The 20,550-nt window shown below is 44.0% G+C and overlaps 1 protein-coding gene across 1 annotated transcript in view; it reads right to left on the bottom strand.

Moving 5' to 3' along the window:
* DCX (doublecortin) overlaps positions 1 to 11,605 on the bottom strand; it is a 199,445-nt gene extending 187,840 nt beyond the window's left edge. Inside the window, exons 1-2 of the mRNA XM_063937320.1 lie at positions 11,501 to 11,605; positions 6,229 to 6,612 (exon numbers count right to left, since the gene is read on the bottom strand). Of these exons, the coding sequence (XP_063793390.1) occupies positions 6,229 to 6,592 (364 nt within the window). The 5' untranslated portion in view covers positions 6,593 to 6,612; positions 11,501 to 11,605. The remainder of the gene's footprint in view (positions 1 to 6,228; positions 6,613 to 11,500) is intronic.
* Between the last annotated feature and the right edge of the window lie 8,945 nt (positions 11,606 to 20,550).

Raw genomic sequence — 20,550 nt, forward strand, 5'->3', positions numbered from 1 at the left:
GCGTTTGAACCCAAATCCTTCATGTCCCACATACTGTAGATTGCAAATTGTCTCTCTTTGAGGGCAGATTTATCAAACCTTCTAAGATGACAAGTGGAGGTGTTGCCTATAGCCACCAATCAGATTCTAGCTATCATTTTATAGAATGCACTAGACAAAAGAAAGCCAGAGTCTGAATGGTTGCAATCGGCACAACCGTGCCCTAATTGTCATCTCCTGTATTAGTCACATAATAGCATGCAGAACATTCCCTAGCTCTGACAGTCCTGTCACAGAGCAGTATATACTGTCACCTCACAATCCTATAGTAATCTCGTCTCCTCACCAACCCCGGTGAGCTACTGTATAGTTTTGGGGTGTTTTTTTCAAAATGTTTTTTATTGAAGTAAAAAAAATGTGCAAATGCCACAAAGGTATAATAAGCTTACAATGCAAAGATAACACTAGGATAAACTGAGACTGAGCTACAGCACAAAGTCCAGAGATACAAAATAATTCCGAGATACACTGAAGGGTGATTTAGCAAAGTGGAGGAGCCATATCTACAGTCCCCATTGATGCTATCAACTAAACAGGCATGTGCATCTAGCTAAAGGCATGAGGATAAACACTTTGCCACACTTTTCACCTTTTCCAGTCAACACGGAACAAAACATTTCTATAACATCTTCAATGAAAACATAAGAAATAGAGAGAAGGGCAGGGAAAAACAAGGGTGGAAGAAGAAGAAGAAACGTGGAACGGTTGGAAGATGGGGAGAAGAGTCATAAACACCAGTTCCCAGCTCCAAAACTGTCCAACAATGCAAACAATTGGGGGGGGGTATGTAATAGCAAGCTAGTTTCATGCCACTGTGTTGCTTTAAATTAGATGTATTTGTCTTTTAATATCAATATTCAAAGTGTCAATAAAGGTTTCTCAAACCAGAAAAGGTGTTCCGTTTTCTTTATAGAGGGAAGATTCCGCCGAATCCATTTTTAAAACATTAAATCTTTTCTCTTTAAATATAACTAAAGAAAGGGGAGTATGATGAATCCATTGTTGGAAAATAAACTTTTTTAGCTACAACTGAAAGGATCAACAATAGTTTTTTTCAAACCTTAGAAACATAAGTAGTCCCCGGGAGTTACCCCAATACTGCCCATTCCGGTGTCAGTGGGAGGTATTTAACTAAGTCGCGCTATAGTATACTATAGTAAAAGGTAGAGATATGTGCAGACCCCTGTGTTTTGGTTCTAATTCATCGTTGTGTTTTGTTTTTGGCAAAAGCAACCTCACCCTTTTGGCTCGAATTGATAACCATTGAAAACCATTGATAAAAAAAAATGATAAAAACAGCTACAATCATGCAATTTTTCCAATTACAAATTTAAAAACAGAAATTCAGAACCGCGGGAAGATTCAAACTGGGACTTTGTTCGGATCTGATCTTCTCAGGAGATCCAGACCGGGTTTTGGTTCAGTTTGGATCCACAAAATTCGGGTGCATTTGGAATTTCCGGAGAACAGCACGTCTCTATATAAAGGTACAGGGCCGGAATAAGTCTGGTGAAGGTCCAGGGCAATTAAGGTTGTGGGGGCTCCCACCACTAAAATAGCTGGCTGAGCCCCCCCCCTCGCGTGTCCCCGTGCCACACCACACAGAAACACCCGCGCCACACACACACATCACTTTCGGAAAGCAGCACCAGGGACAGCGCATCTCAGCAACCGGCGGCTCAAAGTCACTGTCTCGCAGGATTTCCCTATCCGGAGCTCCTCGGCGGCCACTATCACTAAACAGTGTGTGAGAGCTGTTCCCGGGACGGCCATTCCTGTTGCCCCTCCATTAATCCGGCAGTGTAAAGGTGACACATATTTTAATATCTAGGAACAGGTGACAACTTTTGGAACATTTTACTGCCAGAGCGATGAGTCAAAATTTGCTTAGACAACTGGACATTTGCATAGGTATAGTGGGTGCAGGAGGTGCGGTTGCTTTGGGACCCAGTGGTTTAGTGGGCCCTGATCCCAGCTCACATAGTTGTCCACCAAGTTCTTGAAATTACCTGCTAAATACTGTAATTGGGTCCAGCCCGGCCTGAAAAAAGGGACTGGTGCATATATGAGCACATTGCGGATAGGCCACAAAAGCGCTGTTAGTTTTTGAAGAACTTTATTATGGAACAGAAAGACATGTGGCGGTAATAAGTATCCGGAGTTTAAAGAAACCTTATGTGCATGTTTATTCCCTATGGTATTTTAGGCAGGAGCGAATCATCACAGCAGTGGCGCACTTTATGGCGGCCTGAACTCAAAAGTGGACGATGCCCCATAGGGCAATCCATAGGATTGCATGGTGCATACGCTCCTGCGGATGGGTCAGGCGCGGGCTTGGCTAATCACACTGCGTGCGCCAGTGTGACCCGTTTATGGATAAGATGAGGGCAGACATATCTGTATCCTAGCAATGGAGAAGCTTATCTATGATCCTAGTTCATAGGAGTGCATCTAACTGCATTTTTTTGGCCTATCCACTTTATTCTTTGTAAATGAGTGTTAATGAGCCTCTGTTAGGACTAAACAGCTGTTTTTTAAAAAGCGAGTTTCAAACAATATAATAATCTAGTGCATATATACAGATATACGCTCACCCCTATCATTGCCGCGATGTGTGCACGTGCCATTACACACACCCGGGTGCGAATAGTCACGCCTGCGATGGCATAATGCATTTCCTATGGCTCATGTGTGTGGCCATACACATGTGCCTGCTGACGTGCACGCTAATCGCTGCAAACTAGCTGCACCCGCGAATAGATGAGCTCATCTGTAGGTGGCAGTCTCTGTCTCTCCCTGCCAGTACAGATCCACATTGATATGATCCATTTCCTACACCCCTGTTTCACCCTCACAGGCTCAGCTCAGCTGGACAGTAGGCCTGGCACAGTCGGAGAATAGACTTCTTGATCGCAGCCTTTATAAAGTGAGAAAGGGACAGTGTGCTGAAAATAAGAAGATCTCTACTCAAAGTGGAATCTCCTGCATTGAAGAGTCCTCATTGGCAAATAAGGTGAGAAAGAGTTCAGTGGGATATAGGGGGATACATACTGAGCCTTGGAGAGAGATAACTTGGAGCGAGATAAAATACCAGCAATCTTAACTGTCATGTTATACCCATTTCACTCAGAACTGAGAACCCGGATTATTGCCGGGGCAAGCCGGTGTTACCTTGGTCAGGGTTTGGTGTAAAAGGGTCGACCAAGGTTTTTTATCTCGGGCTGGTCCGGGTAGCAGAAGGTTACTCCTGGGTCCTATACTGGTCAGCTGCAGTATGAAAGGCATGACCTAGGTCATTGATGACCCGGGTCATGCCTTAAAGGCTGCTCAGGAGCGCTTGGAGATGACATCATCTCCAAGCATCTTGTATGAGCCAAGGCTTAGGCGTGAAAGGGTTATTACAGGAGGTTGGGGTCAGGTGACCGGCGGTTGGGATCATGGCATTCAGCATACCAACGCTGGGATCCCGGCCTCCAGAATGCCGGCTGCCAGAATGCTGCAGGGGGGCGAGTGCAACGAAGTCCCTTGCAGGTTCGGTGGCTCACTATGCTCGCTACAGGTTCTATTCCCACTCTATGGGTGTCGTGGACACCCACGAGTGGGAGTAGTCCTGGGCCCCCTGCCGGCATTCTGGCGGCCGAGATTCCGGCGTCGGTATGCTGATCGCCGGGATCATAACTACATCCCATTACAGGATGTTTTAGAAAAATAACAGCTAGGAGATGTTTTATGGGTACTTTATCTTTCTTCTCTTTATCTCTCTCCAAGGCTTGGTACATCTGCCTCATAATCTCTTACCAGACTTCTATGTAAGAGAAGGCTGCCTAATGGCAAAACATTGGTGTGTGGATATTATACTAGTAAGGGGAGTATGTTAAGTGGATGTTATATTAGTAATGGTGATTATGTGTAGTGGATGTTATATTAGTAAGGGGGGTTATGTGTAGTGGATGTTATATTAGTAAGGGGGTATGTGTAGTGGATGTCATATTAGTAAGGGGGTATGTGTAGTGGATGTTATATTAGTAAGGGGTTATGTGTAGTGGATGTTATATTAGTAAGGGGGTATGTGTAGTGGATGTTATATTAGTAAGGGGGTATGTGTAGTGGATGTTATATTAGTAATGGTGGTTATGTGTAATGAATGTTATATTAGTGAGGTGGGGGGTTAGTGTAGTGGATGTTATATTAGTAATGGTGATTATGTGTAGTGGATGTTATATTAGTAATGGTGATTATGTGTAGTGGATGTTATACTAGTAAGGGGAGTATGTTAAGTGGATGTTATATTAGTAATGGTGGTTATGTGTAGTGGATGTTATATTAGTAATGGTGATTATGTGTAGTGGATGTTATATTAGTAATGGTGATTATGTGTAGTGGATGTTATATTAGTAATGGTGATTATGTGTAGTGGATGTTATATTAGTAAGGGGGGTTATGTGTAGTGGATGTTATATTAGTAATGGTGGTTATGTGTTGTGGATGTTATATTAGTAAGGGGGTATGTGTAGTGGATGTTATATTAGTAATGGTGGTTATGTGTAGTGAATGTTATATTAGTAAAGGGGGGGTTAGTGTAGTGGATGTTATATTAGTAAGGTGGTATGTGTAGTGGATGTTATATTAGTAAGGGGGTATGTGTAGTGGATGTTATATTAGTAATGGTTATGTGTAGTGAATGTTATATTAGTGAGGTGGGGGGGTTAGTGTAGTGGATGTTATATTAGTAAGGTGGTATGTGTAGTGGATGTTATATTAGTAAGGGGGGGTTATGTGTAGTGGATGTTATATTAGTAATGATTATGTGTAGTGGATGTTATATTAGTAAAGGGGGGGTTAGTGTAGTGGATGTTATATTAGTAAGGGGGTATGTGTAGTGGATGTTATATTAGTAAGGGGGTATGTTTAGTGGATGTAATACTAGTAAGGGGGGTATGTTTAGTGGATGTTATACTAGTAAGGGGGTATGTGTAGTGGATGTTATATTAAAAAGGGGGTATGTTTAGTGGATGTTATATTAAAAAGGGGGTATGTTTAGTGGATGTTATATTAAAATGGGGGTATGTTTAGTGGATGTTATACTAGTAAGGAGGTATTCGTAGTGGATGTTATAATGTACTGGGGGGTACTATAATGTGGCATAATGTGAACTGAGGGCACTGCAGTATGGCATAATAGGAACTGGAGGGCACTGAAATTATATATAATATGAACTAGAGCACTGTAATGTGCACAATATGAACAGGGGGTACTGTAATGTGGCATAATATAAACCGGGGGTACTGTAATGTGGCATAATATGAACAGGGGCACTGTAATGTGGCATAATATAAACAGGGGGTACTGTAATGTGGCATAATATGAACAGGGGCACTGTAATGTGGCATAATATGAACCAGGGGCACTGTAATGTGGCATAATATGAAGTGGTGTCCTAATGTTGAACAATATGAACTGGAGGCGCTACAGTGTGGTATAATATGAACTGGAGCACTACTGTACAATGTAGCAAAATATGAACTGGGGGCACTTAAATCAAATGTTGCATAATATGAACACAGTAACGTGGCTTATTTTGACCTGAGGGAATACAATGTGCCCCATTATGTACTGAGGGCAATATATGCTATAATGTAAACAAGGGCACTACTATGGGACATAAACTGAACAAAGGCAGTACTTTGGTGTATAGCATTAAGTAGGGCACTATTAAAGTTCATAAAATGAACTAGAGCTCTATTACTATGGAGCATAAAATGAACAACCTATGTGGAGAGAGGTGTATCTCGAGAAGCGTTGGGGAGGAAGACTCTTAAAAATGTTGCTATGGGTCCCACACACTTCTTGTTACATCCCTGCAGCTGGATATCACATTTAGGTACTGTTTACAGTATGTAATTAATTACTTAAAATGGTTTATGAATAATATTAGTGCAGCTATTATCAGGGAGGCTTAAAGGTCTGATTGTACACATTTTATATTTAATTTACTGATATACACATATCTTCTAATAAATAATATACATTTTGTTATCTGCAGATCACTGTTACATATCCAGATCTGTTTTGTGATACATATTAGTACAGAATAGATAAAGCTTGGAAATATTTTGGCAACAAATTTTGTCCGGATACAGTATATTATTGCAGCACAAATCTCAGAAAGTTTAGAAAATATTAACCTACCTTCCTCAAGTTCATCCATGCTGCCGATTTTGTTCATTCCATCAATGGTGTAGATGTAGCGAACACCTTGGGGCAAATTAATGTTATCAGATAGGGACCGGGTCAAATCAGCCAGCAGAGCATCGAAACTTCTGAAGCGATCGGGTGACACAGCATACACTATACCCTTGAAGTATCGATCTCCATTACGGTAGAACCGAACTTTTTTGGCTTTCTTTTCATTACTGAGGGCCTGCAAAGTGCGGGTTCTGTAAAAACTGCAGTGGGCGCTATGTGTAGGGCTTGGCAATCCATTCATTCGAGATGTTCGTGAATTCCTGGAAGTCTTATCCCTCTCGTCAAAATGACCAAATTCAAGCTCCATATCTTAGTTCCTCTGGAGACCTAGAAGAGGCAATGATGCAGAGATGAGGATATTTCTCCCATGTCTCGCCAAGACAGCAGCAAACAGGGCAATCCCTTTGTAACATTAATAATTCCTTTTACTTGCTACAAGCACATTCTCATGTTACTCAAAGTTTGTAAATAATTAATACCAAAAAGTGAGTGAATTGAGGCATGGTTAATTACAGGGATAGCTAATTGAGACAAACAGCAGATTTTACACCTGAGCCCATGTAAATCCATGATGATGTCTGGACCTTGGAGATTTATGAGGTTAGATTTGTTTTAAAGGTTATTTTATATCTAAGACATTTGCCATTACATGTAATGTCTTATACAGAAAATCTGCCTTATTATCCACCAATGGCTCCCAAAGTGACAGACCAGGAGAACATACAGAAGAGCCTGATGGCAGCAGCAGTCCATGGCCTAGAATGGAGTTGATGGCCAATGTCAGTGGGGGCTTAGATTGCTGCAGATGGGGGTTATACAGTAAGTGCCATGGGGGAGTGAAGGAGGGAGATAGATCTGAATATAGGGGAAACAAAACCTACGCACACACACGGTCAGACTGGCCCACAGGGGTACAGGGGAAACTGACGCTGGGCCCCTCTACCTGAGGGCCCAACCAATCCTCTGGGGATCAGGCTCTAGACTGTGCACTTGAATTATACATTATACAGGACCATGGTGTATTTTCTTTAGTGCGTTGTTGTTATCAATCTGGTCATTATCATGAATGCACTGGTAGTATTTACTATATATATATATATATATATATATATATATATATACACACACATAGCACAGGCCTGTAAGGTTATATTATCTGCAGAGAGTGCAACAGAGTAGTATCATATCCCATGGAGCTGAATATAAAAATAATGAACCTTACCTGATTATATAATTATGTGGCTAAAACTGTACAGTAGGTATAAAGGAATAAGCAATAGATTTGGTAAAGGTTGTAAGAAAACATGTCAATGATCAATTAAACATATACAAAGGCGTGGAAGCCTTTTAAATAATTTAAGTATTCCAGGCCTCATTCAAGCTGAATCTGTGCAAAACACACCTCCTTTTTCACCATCACTCAGACAGCTGCCACCATGTGTTAACTGCTAAGAATTCTATGTGCATGCCAAATGTATGTGTCACCGAAGGAGATTCAAGTCTTAATAAAATGACAAAACACAAGATATAAAGATAAAACCCCTATATGTACATCCTTAAAATAGTAATAGATGCAATTAAAACATTTGCTGTATATAAACTTCATGAAATGTAGTCGAAGCAACATTGTATGATAGATATGACAGATATTATGAGTATGATCCAAAAGGCCGGATTCCATGCTGCTTACACACCAGCTAGTCTAAAAGCGGATAAGCAGCTGATAAGAACATCAACCACTCCTATTCCAGCGTCCTGAGGTATGGCGAGGTGTGACTACGACCACATTCTCCCATATTCTGCTTTACTTTTATTCCCAATTCCTGGATTCTGTTGTACAGTGTTTTAACGTTTCCTATAAAAATGCTTTTAGCAAACACAATTTACAGCATTTCCCATGACTCATCTTTGTGGATCTATTTTATTCTCTCATCAGCCACATTCCCTAAATATAAAAGACGGTCCTAGTACATGTGGCATGATGTCATCTATTTGATTCTGCGGCAGCCCTAGTCGGCACAAAAGAATCAGTTGCTATGGTTGAGGGATGCAACGAGAAAGGCAATTATCACAAGGCATGTCCTGCAAGCAGTATGACCAAAGGCAAAGCTGCCAGTAAAAGCATCGTGTGAGGCAGGATATTCAAATAGGATTAAAGCACGAGTCTAAAGCGAACATGACAAGGTAAAAATGAAGATTACCTATCTGCATGGCAGAATTCAGAGAAAAAAGCACGGAGGATTTTTCATTGCAAAGTGCATCTGCATGTTACAGATTGTTTCCAATGAGAAAAACACTCATGGCACTGTATGTATTTTTATTGCACCACTGCACATATTTTAATATTCCGGTGACCACATGGTCCGTCTGAGCTGATACATTGTACAATTGCTGTAGGTATTTTCTGCTGTGGCTCCTCAAGCTCATATGGTTTGCCAAAAATAAAAGCGTCAACTGACATTTCTGGCTGATACCAACCCACAGTCCCCACTGAATTCAACTTTTCTTTATTTTCCAAATGTTCGATTCATGTGCATACCTCCAACTACCTATATTAGCTTCAGTTCTGGGATACTGTCTGTCCCACTTTCCTGTCATTTGTCCTGATTGCTGGAACTCATATTTTCCACTTGCCAATGATCAGCAGGGCAGCTGTGGCTGGGAACCACATGCACGTGTCATTGACGGATTAACCAAGGAAAATATTGGAACCTAGTACTGTGGTGGGGGTGGTTCAAAGGTGTGGAGGTGAGCTGCCCCCTCTTTAATATGGAGTACCTAAGCCACCATTATGTCGTTCATGGGGTTGTAACACTTTGGTGGGGTGGCTGCTGCACCCCCCTGGCAGGACACCATTATAATCCCACCCCAATATGGCAATACTACCATCTTGATTCCAAAAACTGAAATGTTTGGAGGTATGCTTTTGTCATTTAAATATAGAGGGTGTGGTCCTTATTTTATTTCAAGTACCGTTGCTCGGTATTAGATAAATTAAATGACAAAAAAAGGCATTAGATGAAGAGTAAAGATACCTCTGATGTGGTCTCAAAAGCCATGTTTTCTTTCTACAGTATCTCCACTCTTTGAAGCTCCTCTTGATTACTTGTCCACAAAATTAAATTGTGTTCTGTAATCCTTTGCTTAGACATATACATATTCCGGAATCTGACTATGGGAATGTTCCATTCTGCCCAGATCTTGCCATCATGTGGCACATAATTGAGTCTCTTACAAAGGACCCCATCTTGCCACACAAATCAAGGCAGCGTTGGTAAAACAGGCACAATAAGTACATATACTACTATGGCTTTCAGGATACAGATACACTATGACATCTTTTCATATTTAAACCCATATCTGCATATGTGCATTATAAATGTAAATCTTAATAATTGCTTGAATAACTGCACTGGTAAAGTAAAATATATTAACTGCTTTTGCCAGATGAAATACTACAATGGGCAATATTTTTACAATGCAGGTCAATGGAAATAAAAACAGTAGCAATTTGGTATATATTTCCATACTGATCAACATGTGCTAAAAGGCTTAATTTATAGCAAATATAGGATAATCACAATAACCTACACGTACTTGCATTAAAAGAAGGTGGATGGGTGCTTTGACTTACTGAATGATGAAGACCAAAAGCCATGTCCAAAACAAATATGCAAATGTACACACACACACACACACACACACACACACACACACACACACACACACACACGCATACAGATAGGTAATCATTAAAATGGGTATATGCTACTATATATACTATTAAATGAATGGGCATAACAGTACTGCAGCATTGTTTATTAAATTTATGCCTAATATATATATATATATATATATATATATATATATATATATATATATATAGCCTCAGTGTACCATGTCTCCTAATAACAAAGGATTATTGATCAATAGCTGTAAGCACTAACCCTCGCCCACATGTGCTCTCTCACGCCTACACCAACCAAAAATACTCCTGGGGATTAGCAATACAAAATGTAAAGAAATGATATATTTGTAGCAGATAATATTGCGCAGCAGTACTTAGAAGTCAGTATTTACATGTATGTTCTACAATTAGCACCAATATGTGATGGTAAGGAGGATAACAGGTTCTAAATCAGCTCTGTGTATTGTTCCAGGCATATCTGGGTTTAACTAGACATGTCTATCACATCCACCACCTTAAACACCATGCTGCAGAGAATGGGTGGAACATGGGAGCTGTTAACACATTTTTACAGCACATCTGCAGCACTGAATCCAGGGATGGCCACTGATGGGTTAATTTCATATGACAATTGGCCTCTCCCATTTCTCTGTACTTTGCATGTTTTACAGTATTTCGCCATCCTTCCCCAAAGCTGTGCTGCGCTCAGGGATATATTATTACAATACTATATAGAAGCATTAACAATAGAAGTCCACACCTCTTTTAAGGCATTGAACTGGAGTTCATTGTCCTAATACACTTCAGTCTCTAGGAAAAACCATCTTTCATTGCAATTCTTCTCTCCTTAATGTGTTCTCTGGGCACAAAAGCATTTATTTCTCAGATGGATCCTCATTGTGGTGTAAAACATGCATCAGGAAATACTTTATATAGGTCTTTTTTTTTTTTTGGGGGGGGGGGGGGGGGGATGATTTTTTTAAATTTAATTTGTTAATTGTTAATGAATGTTCCAGTAATCGACTTTACATGTGTATTTCATGTGTTAAATGGCTAGAACGTATCCTGTAAAAAGTAGGCACTGGACGCATTCCAGGTATTCCAGGTGCCTATCTAGCCTCATGTGACTGTACCAAGCACTTTGTGTGAGATTACCAGCACATTTATCTGCTCACTGTCACCTATATGAGACAAGGGAGGAGAATCCACTGTAACTCCTGTTCTCTATTACAATGTCATAGTCCCATTCATTCTGCTAAATACAGTATTACCATCCATTCCATGCATAGCCCTAACTAACTCCCTGCATAGATTACTAATAGTAGTAGATGATGCACAGCCTCCGATTAATACAGAATCATTAATATTGTCTCCCAAAATTAAGCTGCTGGTGCAAGTGTGTTATAAAATGTTTCACCAGGCACATGGAATACTCCATACATTTATCTGCATTGTCCTGTGCCCCCTCTGCCAGTGAGTGGGTATAAAATGAAAATGCATGGATGTTACTGGAAAGCAGCTACTCACCGTGCTGCCACTGGTACAAGCTGAGGATGCTGTTGGAATGACGGCTATTTTCAATCTGCCTTTGTTATCTGAGCTTCTAGCCAAGGGATTCCAGCCAGGGTGGGTGAGACTGCTTCCAGGTCCTAGTGCCTAAAATGCAGACTCCTCCTGCCTTAAGTTAACCCTTTCTTTGTTTCATTCTGACAGTGAATGGTCCATAATGAGTCATATGTTTTGTGTGTATAAAATATTTGCTGTAGTAACATAAAGGAAGCCTTTCTTAATCATTTCACAGCTCAGCAAATAATTATTAGGTGCTTTAAGCATTGAAAGAGAAATGTCATCTCCTTTATTACTTGTGATGCACACTAATTGACAGGCAGAAAGCGTGTATTTTATACATGTGTTCCATACACTTACCTGCGTGTATTTTATACATGTGTTCCATACACTTACCTGCGTGATCACTGCCACCTCCAAGGACAAGCAGAAAGGGGAAATAGATGGATGAAACTCACTAAATTTGGGAGGTACTCCACATCCGTCAAATGCCTAATTCAGATATGGCTGGAGGAGGCATCGCTGCTTGCATTAGTGATGTGTGCTGCATCCTAGAATGCAACATTGGAACACCTGCGACACTATTGGCTGGTTGCGTGACCCATGGGCTACATAGAGGCCAGGTAATCTCCACCTTCTGACGGAGACCCTGGCTTCAGCATTCACCAAAAACGTCAGCGAAATGCCTCTGTATTGGGAAACGGATGCCATTGCCATCCCCGAACGGCTGCAGACTGTCAATCTCATGCACCTAACGATGCAAGACCATCCTGCACATGCTCTGTATGGGTCCAGTGCAAGTGCAAAGTAACTAACATCTGTGCTTTGCTCTAGGGCCCTAATTCAGACCTGGTCGCAAGCAGGGGGAGGGGGTAATCGCTGTGCAGGGGTGCAGTCTCTGCACAGCCCAGGACTTACTCTTTCAGTGCGATGATTGGGACCGGAGCTGACGTCAGAATCCCTCCCTCCAAACGGCTGGACACGCCTGCGTTTCTCCGGACACTCCCTGGAAATGGTCAGTTGCCACCCACAAACGGCCTCTTCCTGACAATCTTTTTGCGATCGCTAGTGCGATCGCTTTCTTTGTCCATCCCGTCGCTGTCCGGCGCTCCCCGTGCGGTGCATACGCATACGTAGTTCAGACCCGACCGCTGCTGAGCGAGCAACGATCGGGTCTGAATGACCCCCTATGTGCCTCAGTTATGATGGGATCTGAATTAGGCCCTATATCCACTCCTTGACGGTCAATAGAAAGGAACAAATAACAAATAATACTATAGAGGATTCAAGGGTTTTCACCCCTTAAAGGCTAAACCAAAATAATTTTTTAAGGAGACACTTGTTTTAAATGGAAATTATGTTTTATTTTCTTAGGGCCTAACTCAGCATGGATCGCTGCTGTTAGAGCGTTCTCATGCTGAAGCCCTGTAAACTGTGCACACGCAGCAGCCACACTGCGCATGTGCACACAGTGAGATGCGACAGCATCTCACTTGTGTGCAGGGCTGGACTGGGACTAAAAATTGGCCCTGGCATTTTTGAAGCACACAGGCCCACCGTGTGTCAGCATCTGACTCCTCCCCTTACTATTCCTGACTCCTCCCACTTCTTAGTCTATGCTCTTACAAATATAATTAATATTATAACAACATACAAGTGTACATCATTCTCTATTAAAATACACACAACCAGTGGTTGAAGTGGAAATGTTGAAGTCTGGGTATGTGAAAGTAAAGGTTGTAACTAAGCGCGCGCCTTTCGCGCTCCGGAAAAGGGGCATGGTCTCTCAAAAGGAGGGGTGTCCTTCAGTGTAGTTTACCACACCATATACCCCTTATACACATTATGGCCCCTTATACTATTTAGTACCGGTGCCCCTTTCACATTATGCCACACAGTATGAGCTGAAATTCACATTATACCACATGGTATGAGCTGAAATTCACCTTATAGCACACGGAATGAGCCAAAATTCATATAATAGCACACGGAAAGAGCCAAAATTCACATTATAGCACACGGTATGAGCCAAAATTCACATTATAGCACACGGAATGAGCCAAAATTCATATAATAGCACACGGAAAGAGCCAAAATTCACATTATAGCACACGGTATGAGCCAAAATTCACATTATAGCACACGGTATGAGCCGAAATTCACATTATAGCACATGGAATGAGCCAAAATTCACATTATAGCACACGGTATGAGCCGAAATTCACATTAAAGCACACGGAATGAGCCGAAATTCACATTATAGCACACGGACTGAACTGCAATTCACATTATAGCACACAGAATGAGCCGCAATTCACATTATAGCACACAGAATAAGCCAAAATTCACATTATGCCACATGGAATGAGAGTGACAGCAGGGACATAGGGACAGGGAGAGTGACAGAGGGACAGGGAAATGAAAGCAGGGACATAGGGACAGGGAGAGTGACAGGGACAGCAAGGGCATACAGTAGGGACTAGAGAGTGAGAAAGGCAGAAGGGTAAGATTACCTTTTAAGCAGCGGCCATTCTGAGGATGCTGTGGTCTGCGGTGTGGTGGATGAGGAGGCTGTGGTCGGCGCAGGGCAGAGGAGGCTGTGGACCTCGAACACAGTGCGGAGGGGGAGGCTGTGGGAGCTGGCGGAGGTGCAGAGAAGGACTGAGGGCACAGGTCTATACAGTTTAGCTCCTCGCTGTACGCCCATCGAGAGCAAGGCAATCTATATTTAAAGCCAAACAGAGAACCTCACCCATACCGATGTCGGCAGAGGAGGCTGAGGGCAGCGCAGGTGCAGCAGAGGAGGACGCAGAGGGTGGCGGCAGTGCAATGGAGGAGGAGGCGGCTGTGGTCGTCGGCCTTTGGTGCGGCACTGCAGTGCGGCTCCTATGACCACGGCGCTACTATTTCAAATTTACCGCAGATCGGCAGCCAATCAGGAGCGGCCACGCGGACAAGAGAGAGAGGTGAGGACAAGAGAGAGAGAGGTGAGGACAAGAGAGAGAGGGGTGAGTCAAGAGAGAGAGGCGAGGACAAGAGAGAGGTGAGGACGAGAAGAGAGGTGAGGATGAGGAGAGAGGTGAGGACAAGGGAGAGTAAGATACAAGATTGAGAAAGAGAGGTGAGGATGAGAGAGAGTAAGGAACAAGATTGAGAAAGAGAGGTGGGGATGAGAGAGAGCAAGAAGTGTGGGCAGAGAGAGACAGAGAGAGAGAGTTCAGGACCTGAGAGAGAGAGGTGAGGGCAAGAAAGAGAGAGAGGTGGACAAGAGAGGTGGGGATGAGAGAAAGAGAGAGAGAGAGGTGAGGACAAGAGAAAGAGAGAAAGAGAGAGGCGAGGACGAGAGAGAGAGAGAGAGAGAGGTGAGGACAAGAGAGAGAGAGAGGGAGAGGTTAGGATGAGAGGGAAAGAGGTGAGGATGAGAGAGAGGTGAGGACGAGAGGGAAAGAGGTGAGGACAAGAGGGAAACAGAGGTGAGGACAGAGAGAGAGAGGTGAGGACGAGAGAGAGAGGTGAGGACAAGAGAGAGAGAGAGAGAGAGAGGTGAGGACGAGAGAGAGAGAGAGATGTCGAGACCTGAGAGAGAAAGAGGGGTGAGGGCATGAGAGAGAGGATGAGGGGAGTGCAGACGAGAGAGAGAGAGAGGTGAGAACAGGAGCGACAGATAGACGTAGGGACGAGAGAGAGCGAGTGAGTGAGGTGTGGACAAGAAAGAGAGAGAAAGGCAAGGACAAGAAAGAATGAGAGGGAGGTGAGGACAAGAGAGAGAGAGAGAGAGAGGTGAGGACGAGAGAGAGAGAGGTGATGACAAAAGAGTGTGAGAAAGGTGCAGACAGAGAGAGAGGGAGAGAGAGGGACTTGAGAGAGGTGAATGTGAGAGGGAGGTGAGGGCAAGAGAAAGACAGGTGAGGGTGAGTGAGAGAGGTGAGGACAAGAGACAGAGAGAGGGTGAAGACAAAAAATAGATAGAGAGAGGTGAGGACTAGAGAGAGGGGGTGATGACAAAAAAGAGAGAGGCGAGGACAAAAGAAATAGAGAGGGGGTGAGAACAAAAGAGAGAGAGGTGAGGACAAAAGAAAGAGGGGATGAGGACAAAAGAAAGAGAGAGGGGTGAGGACAAAAGAAAGAGAGAGGGGGGGAGGACAAAAAAGAGAGAGGTGAGGACAAAAGAAAGAGAGGGGTGAGGACAAAAGAAAGTAAGGGGGTGAGGACGAAAGAAAGAGAGAGGGGGTGAGGACAAAAGAAAGAGAGAGGGGGGGGGGACAAAAAAGAGAGAGGTGAGGACAAAAGAAAGAGAGGGGTGAGGACAAAAGAAAGAAAGGGGGTGAGGACGAAAGAAAGAGAGAGGGGGTGAGGACAAAAGAAAGAGAGAGGGGGGGGGACAAAAAGAGAGAGGTGAGGACAAAAGAAAGAGAGGGGTGAGGACAAAAGAAAGAAAGGGGGTGAGGACAAAAGAAAGAGAGAGGGGGTGAGGACAAAAGAGAGAGAAAGAGAGGGATGTGAATGAGAGAGAGGGGGAGGGCAAGAGAGAGATGAGGACAAGAGACAGAGAGTGGGTGAGGACAAGAGAGAGGTGATGTCAAGAGACAGAGAGAGGGTGAGGACAAGAGGGAGGTGATGACAAGAGATAGAGAGAGGGTGAGGATAAAAGAGAGATAGCGAGAGGTGAAGACAAAAGAGAGAGAGGTGAGTAAGGGGGGGGGATGAGAAAAACTAAAGAAAGAGAGAGAGCGGGGTGAGGACAGAGAGAGGGGGTGAGAACAGAGACAGAGAGGAGAGAGTCAGCCAGAGCATGTACACTCGCACTCACCTTGGCCAGGGGGCAGAACTCTCCCTGTAGTGCTGCAGCTGGCCATGTGTGTGCTACTGCTGGGGCTGGGATCCAGTACTGCATGGTAGCGGGACTCCTCAGTGGCTCAGGCAGGCAGCAGACATGGTGCTCGCGTATAGTACACGCTGTCCTGGGGCTGCTGCTGCTCCTCCTTCCCAGTCTTCTCCCACCACCGCGGCCACTCCCAGAATGCTGTGCGCGATGATGTCACACCGCATCAGCATTCTGGGAAGGTGGGGAGGGAGAGTAGAGCACTTTTCCGCGGAGCACAGTGGCCGGAGCGAAGAGGTGGGAGTGTAGAGAGGGAGGGGTGCTGCAGCTTGGGCAGGCAAGCGGACAGCCAGACCGGCCCGCCTGGCCATCGGCTCCTCTGGCATTTGCCAAAAGTGCCAGATGGCCAGTCCGGCCCTGCTTGTGGGATGGGAGAGAGCGTCGATTCTGCATTTAAGGGGTGTCACAGTGACGTTGGGTGGCGTAGTCCGGACTAGTTGCGGGACGGGTCACGGCGGCTGCGTGACGTCACACGCAGCCGCTGCAACCCAAAACATGGTGGGTAGTCGTCTGCTTTCGCAGCTAGGCTGCATAGCCAGAGGGCTTTCCTAAACATGCGGAAGCATCGCCGCCATGCAATGCTTTCACATGTGTGCGAAAGGGAGTACTTGCCTTGTGCTGGGCGTCCCCCCCTGGCATGTCAGAGTAATGGATCGTAGATGTGCGATTTTTTTTGCACATATATGATCTATGCTGAGTTAGGCCCTTAGTCTGACCAAAATACACTTGTATATCTCTGGATGGCATAATTGTTTATTATGTATCTGGCTCACCAGGAGTTGCAGCGGCAGATACAATACTACCAGAGCAGTTGTGTATTGCTCAGGCGCGGGATGAGCTGCTCGGGAAAGCATTACCATTACTGATTCCGCTGCTAATTACTAGCTGTGGAATTTACCCTGCCAGGTCTGACCTGTCAGTCTCGGGGCCTAATCCATGTTTGTACGCACTGCTGATGTTTTCGCAAAAAAACGATTATCAGCAGACCGAGCATGTCCCACGCGCCAAGTACCTTAGCGATCGCACTCGCACTGACACTTTATACGCAGAGTAACTGACAGGAAGTGACCATTTGGGGGAGTTAACGTCGGACTGGCATCAAAAATGCAGGTGTGTCATGGCTGTTTTGGAGGCATGCGTTTACCTTTAGCTGCAATCATGTACTTAGTGAAACATGGTGCCGGCGTCACTACTTCTGTGGCCAGTCTGCACAGATGTTCCTCGTTATTGCGCCTTGCTGCATATGTGTATGCAATTGCGGAGGACCCTAGTGTGCATAATGCACACTGCCAGAGGGGGCGCAGCATCCCCCTTAGCAACCCAGACCTCTTTCCCATACATTTATGGTGTTTGATAAATGAAGATCATAGGGGACAGCAAAAAGCGTTGAAACTGCAAGGTAAGGAATAGATATCCGTGATATCTCCCACATTTAACTATGTCAATTAATATATGTCCAATACCTCATTCCTACAAAAAGGTGAAAAATAATGAGGAATGAGCCTCTGAGAGAGACAGAGCTTTTTTTCTTAACTAATTTGAAAAAAATATATATTTGTAAAATATTAGACAAAGGGGATTATTCAGCAGCAGTCGTATCTGCTGCGCACACGCAGTTTGGCCGACACGCATGCGTGTGGGGTCAATATGCGATCATATCCTGAGAGGATGCAATCTCATTTTGATTGATAATGGCAGGCAACAATGGCAGGCAGCAGGGGGAGGGGGGGGCGGCGTTGCGGGGGCATGATCATGAAAACGGAGACGGGTTTACGGGGTGGCCACGTGATGTCACACATGCCTGCTGCGACCCAAAAAAGTGGCAGCAGACTGACTGCTTACGCAGCTTGGCTGCATATGCAGGGGCCAGGCTTAAATTCTGCGATGCGATTGCAGGGCGGACATTAGCATGTTGGGTGGCCCCCAGCATGTGATCTCCATGTGATCTCTAGCAGTTGCAGATTCTGCTTTTTATCAGAATCTGCAAATGAACCTAAATCAGGTCCAAAATAACAATTAATGTTCTTCTATAAACTTTTAATTTCCTGTTCCTCTAATTACTAGTTAATATTAGCAGATGTAATTGATGCATGAGCTAAACATCACCCCAGTATTTGATGAGTTAGTTTTCCTGAGTGTAGTGATGCCATACTGTATAGGTGTCCTTTTTAAGGTATGACTTACTACAAGACCCAAAATGAGAAGTACAGTAGTCATTCTTGCTTCTAACTTTCCCATTGTTTATAAAAGTTGCAGAACAGAAGATACTATAGAACAAGGGCGTAGCTACCATAGGTGCAGGGAGTGCAGCTGCTATGGAGCCCAGAGCTGAGAGGGGCCCACCTTCCCTGTCAAAGGTACATGTGTTATATACTGTATATACATTTTTCACCATTGGATGGCATGGGATGCGGTTAAGATCCCGGCAGTCCGGATCCCAACAGTTACAATACTGACAGTGGGATCCCGATGGCCAGTAAGTGCTGGTGTTAGAGCTAGGCACTATTGGGAGGGTTAGGGTTAGGCTGCAGGGAGGTTAGGGTTAGGCTGTGACTGGGAGGTTAGGGTTAGGCTGTGGTAGGAAATGGTTAGGCTGCAAGAGGGGTGGGTTAGGGTTTAAATACTTACCAGGATTTTCCTTGGGCCTGCAATATATCTAGGTATGTGGCAGCACTTGGACATGGTCATTGTAATGTATAAAATTACTGGAAGGCATTATAATTAGAGATGAGCGGGTTCGGTTCCTCGGAATCCGAACCCGCCCGAACTTCATTTTTTTTTACACGGGGCCGAGCGACTCGGATCTTCCCGCCTTGCTCGGTTAACCCGAGCGCGCCCGAACGTCATCATCCCGCTGTCGGATTCTCGCGAGGCTCGGATTCTATCGCGAGACTCGGATTCTATATAAGGAGCCGCGCGTCGCCGCCATTTTCACACGTGCATTGAGATTCATAGGGAGAGGACGTGGCTGGCGTCCTCTCCGTTTATAGAGAAGAGAGTGAGACTAGAGTAGAGAGAGACACAGTAGTAATTTTGGGGAGCATTAGGAGGAGTACTACTACTTGCTGAAGTGATAGATAGATAGTGTGACTGTATAATGTATATCTGACTTGTGGGGGAGACACTGACAGTGGGGAGCAGTTAGAGTCTGAGAGCAGGACTCAGGAGTACATATAACGTACAGTGCACACTTTTGCTGCCAGAGTGCCACACTGCCATTGTGACCACACTGACCACCAGTATAATATATATTGTGATTGTCTGCTTAGGAGTACTACTTGCAAGTTGCTGATAGTGTGACCAGTGACCTGACCACCAGTTTAATAATCACCACCAGTTTAATATATATATATATAATTGTATATAATATATATATAATATTGTATACCACCTACCCGTTTTTTTTTTCTTTCTTCTTCTTTATACATACTACTATAGTAGCTTACTGTAGCAGTCTGCGGTGCTGCTGAGCTGACAGTGTCCAGCAGGTCCGTCATCAGTCATTACATAATAAATATATATACCTGTCCGGCTGCAGTACTAGTGATATTATATATATATATATATATATATATTGATTTCATCTCATTATCATCCAGTCTATATTAGCAGCAGACACAGTACGGTAGTCCACGGCTGTAGCTACCTCTGTGTCGGCAGTCGCTCGTCCATCCATAATTGTATACCACCTACCCGTGGTTTTTTTTTTCTTTCTTCTTTATACATACTACTATAGTAGCTTACTGTAGCAGTCTGCGGTGCTGCTGAGCTGACAGTGTCCAGCAGGTCCGTCATCAGTCATTACATAATAAATATATCTACCTGTCCGGCTGCAGTACTAGTGTGATATTATATATATATATATATTGATTTCATCTCATTATCATCCAGTCTATATTAGCAGCAGACACAGTACGGTAGTCCACGGCTGTAGCTACCTCTGTGTCGGCAGTCGCTCGTCCATCCATAATTGTATACCACCTACCCGTGGTTTTTTTTTTTCTTTCTTCTTTATACATACTACTATAGTAGCTTACTGTAGCAGTCTGCGGTGCTGCTGAGCTGACAGTGTCCAGCAGGTCCGTCATCAGTCATTACATAATAAATATATCTACCTGTCCGGCTGCAG

This window comes from Pseudophryne corroboree, chromosome 8 (genome assembly GCF_028390025.1).
Source record: "Pseudophryne corroboree isolate aPseCor3 chromosome 8, aPseCor3.hap2, whole genome shotgun sequence".
Taxonomy (NCBI): domain Eukaryota; kingdom Metazoa; phylum Chordata; class Amphibia; order Anura; family Myobatrachidae; genus Pseudophryne; species Pseudophryne corroboree.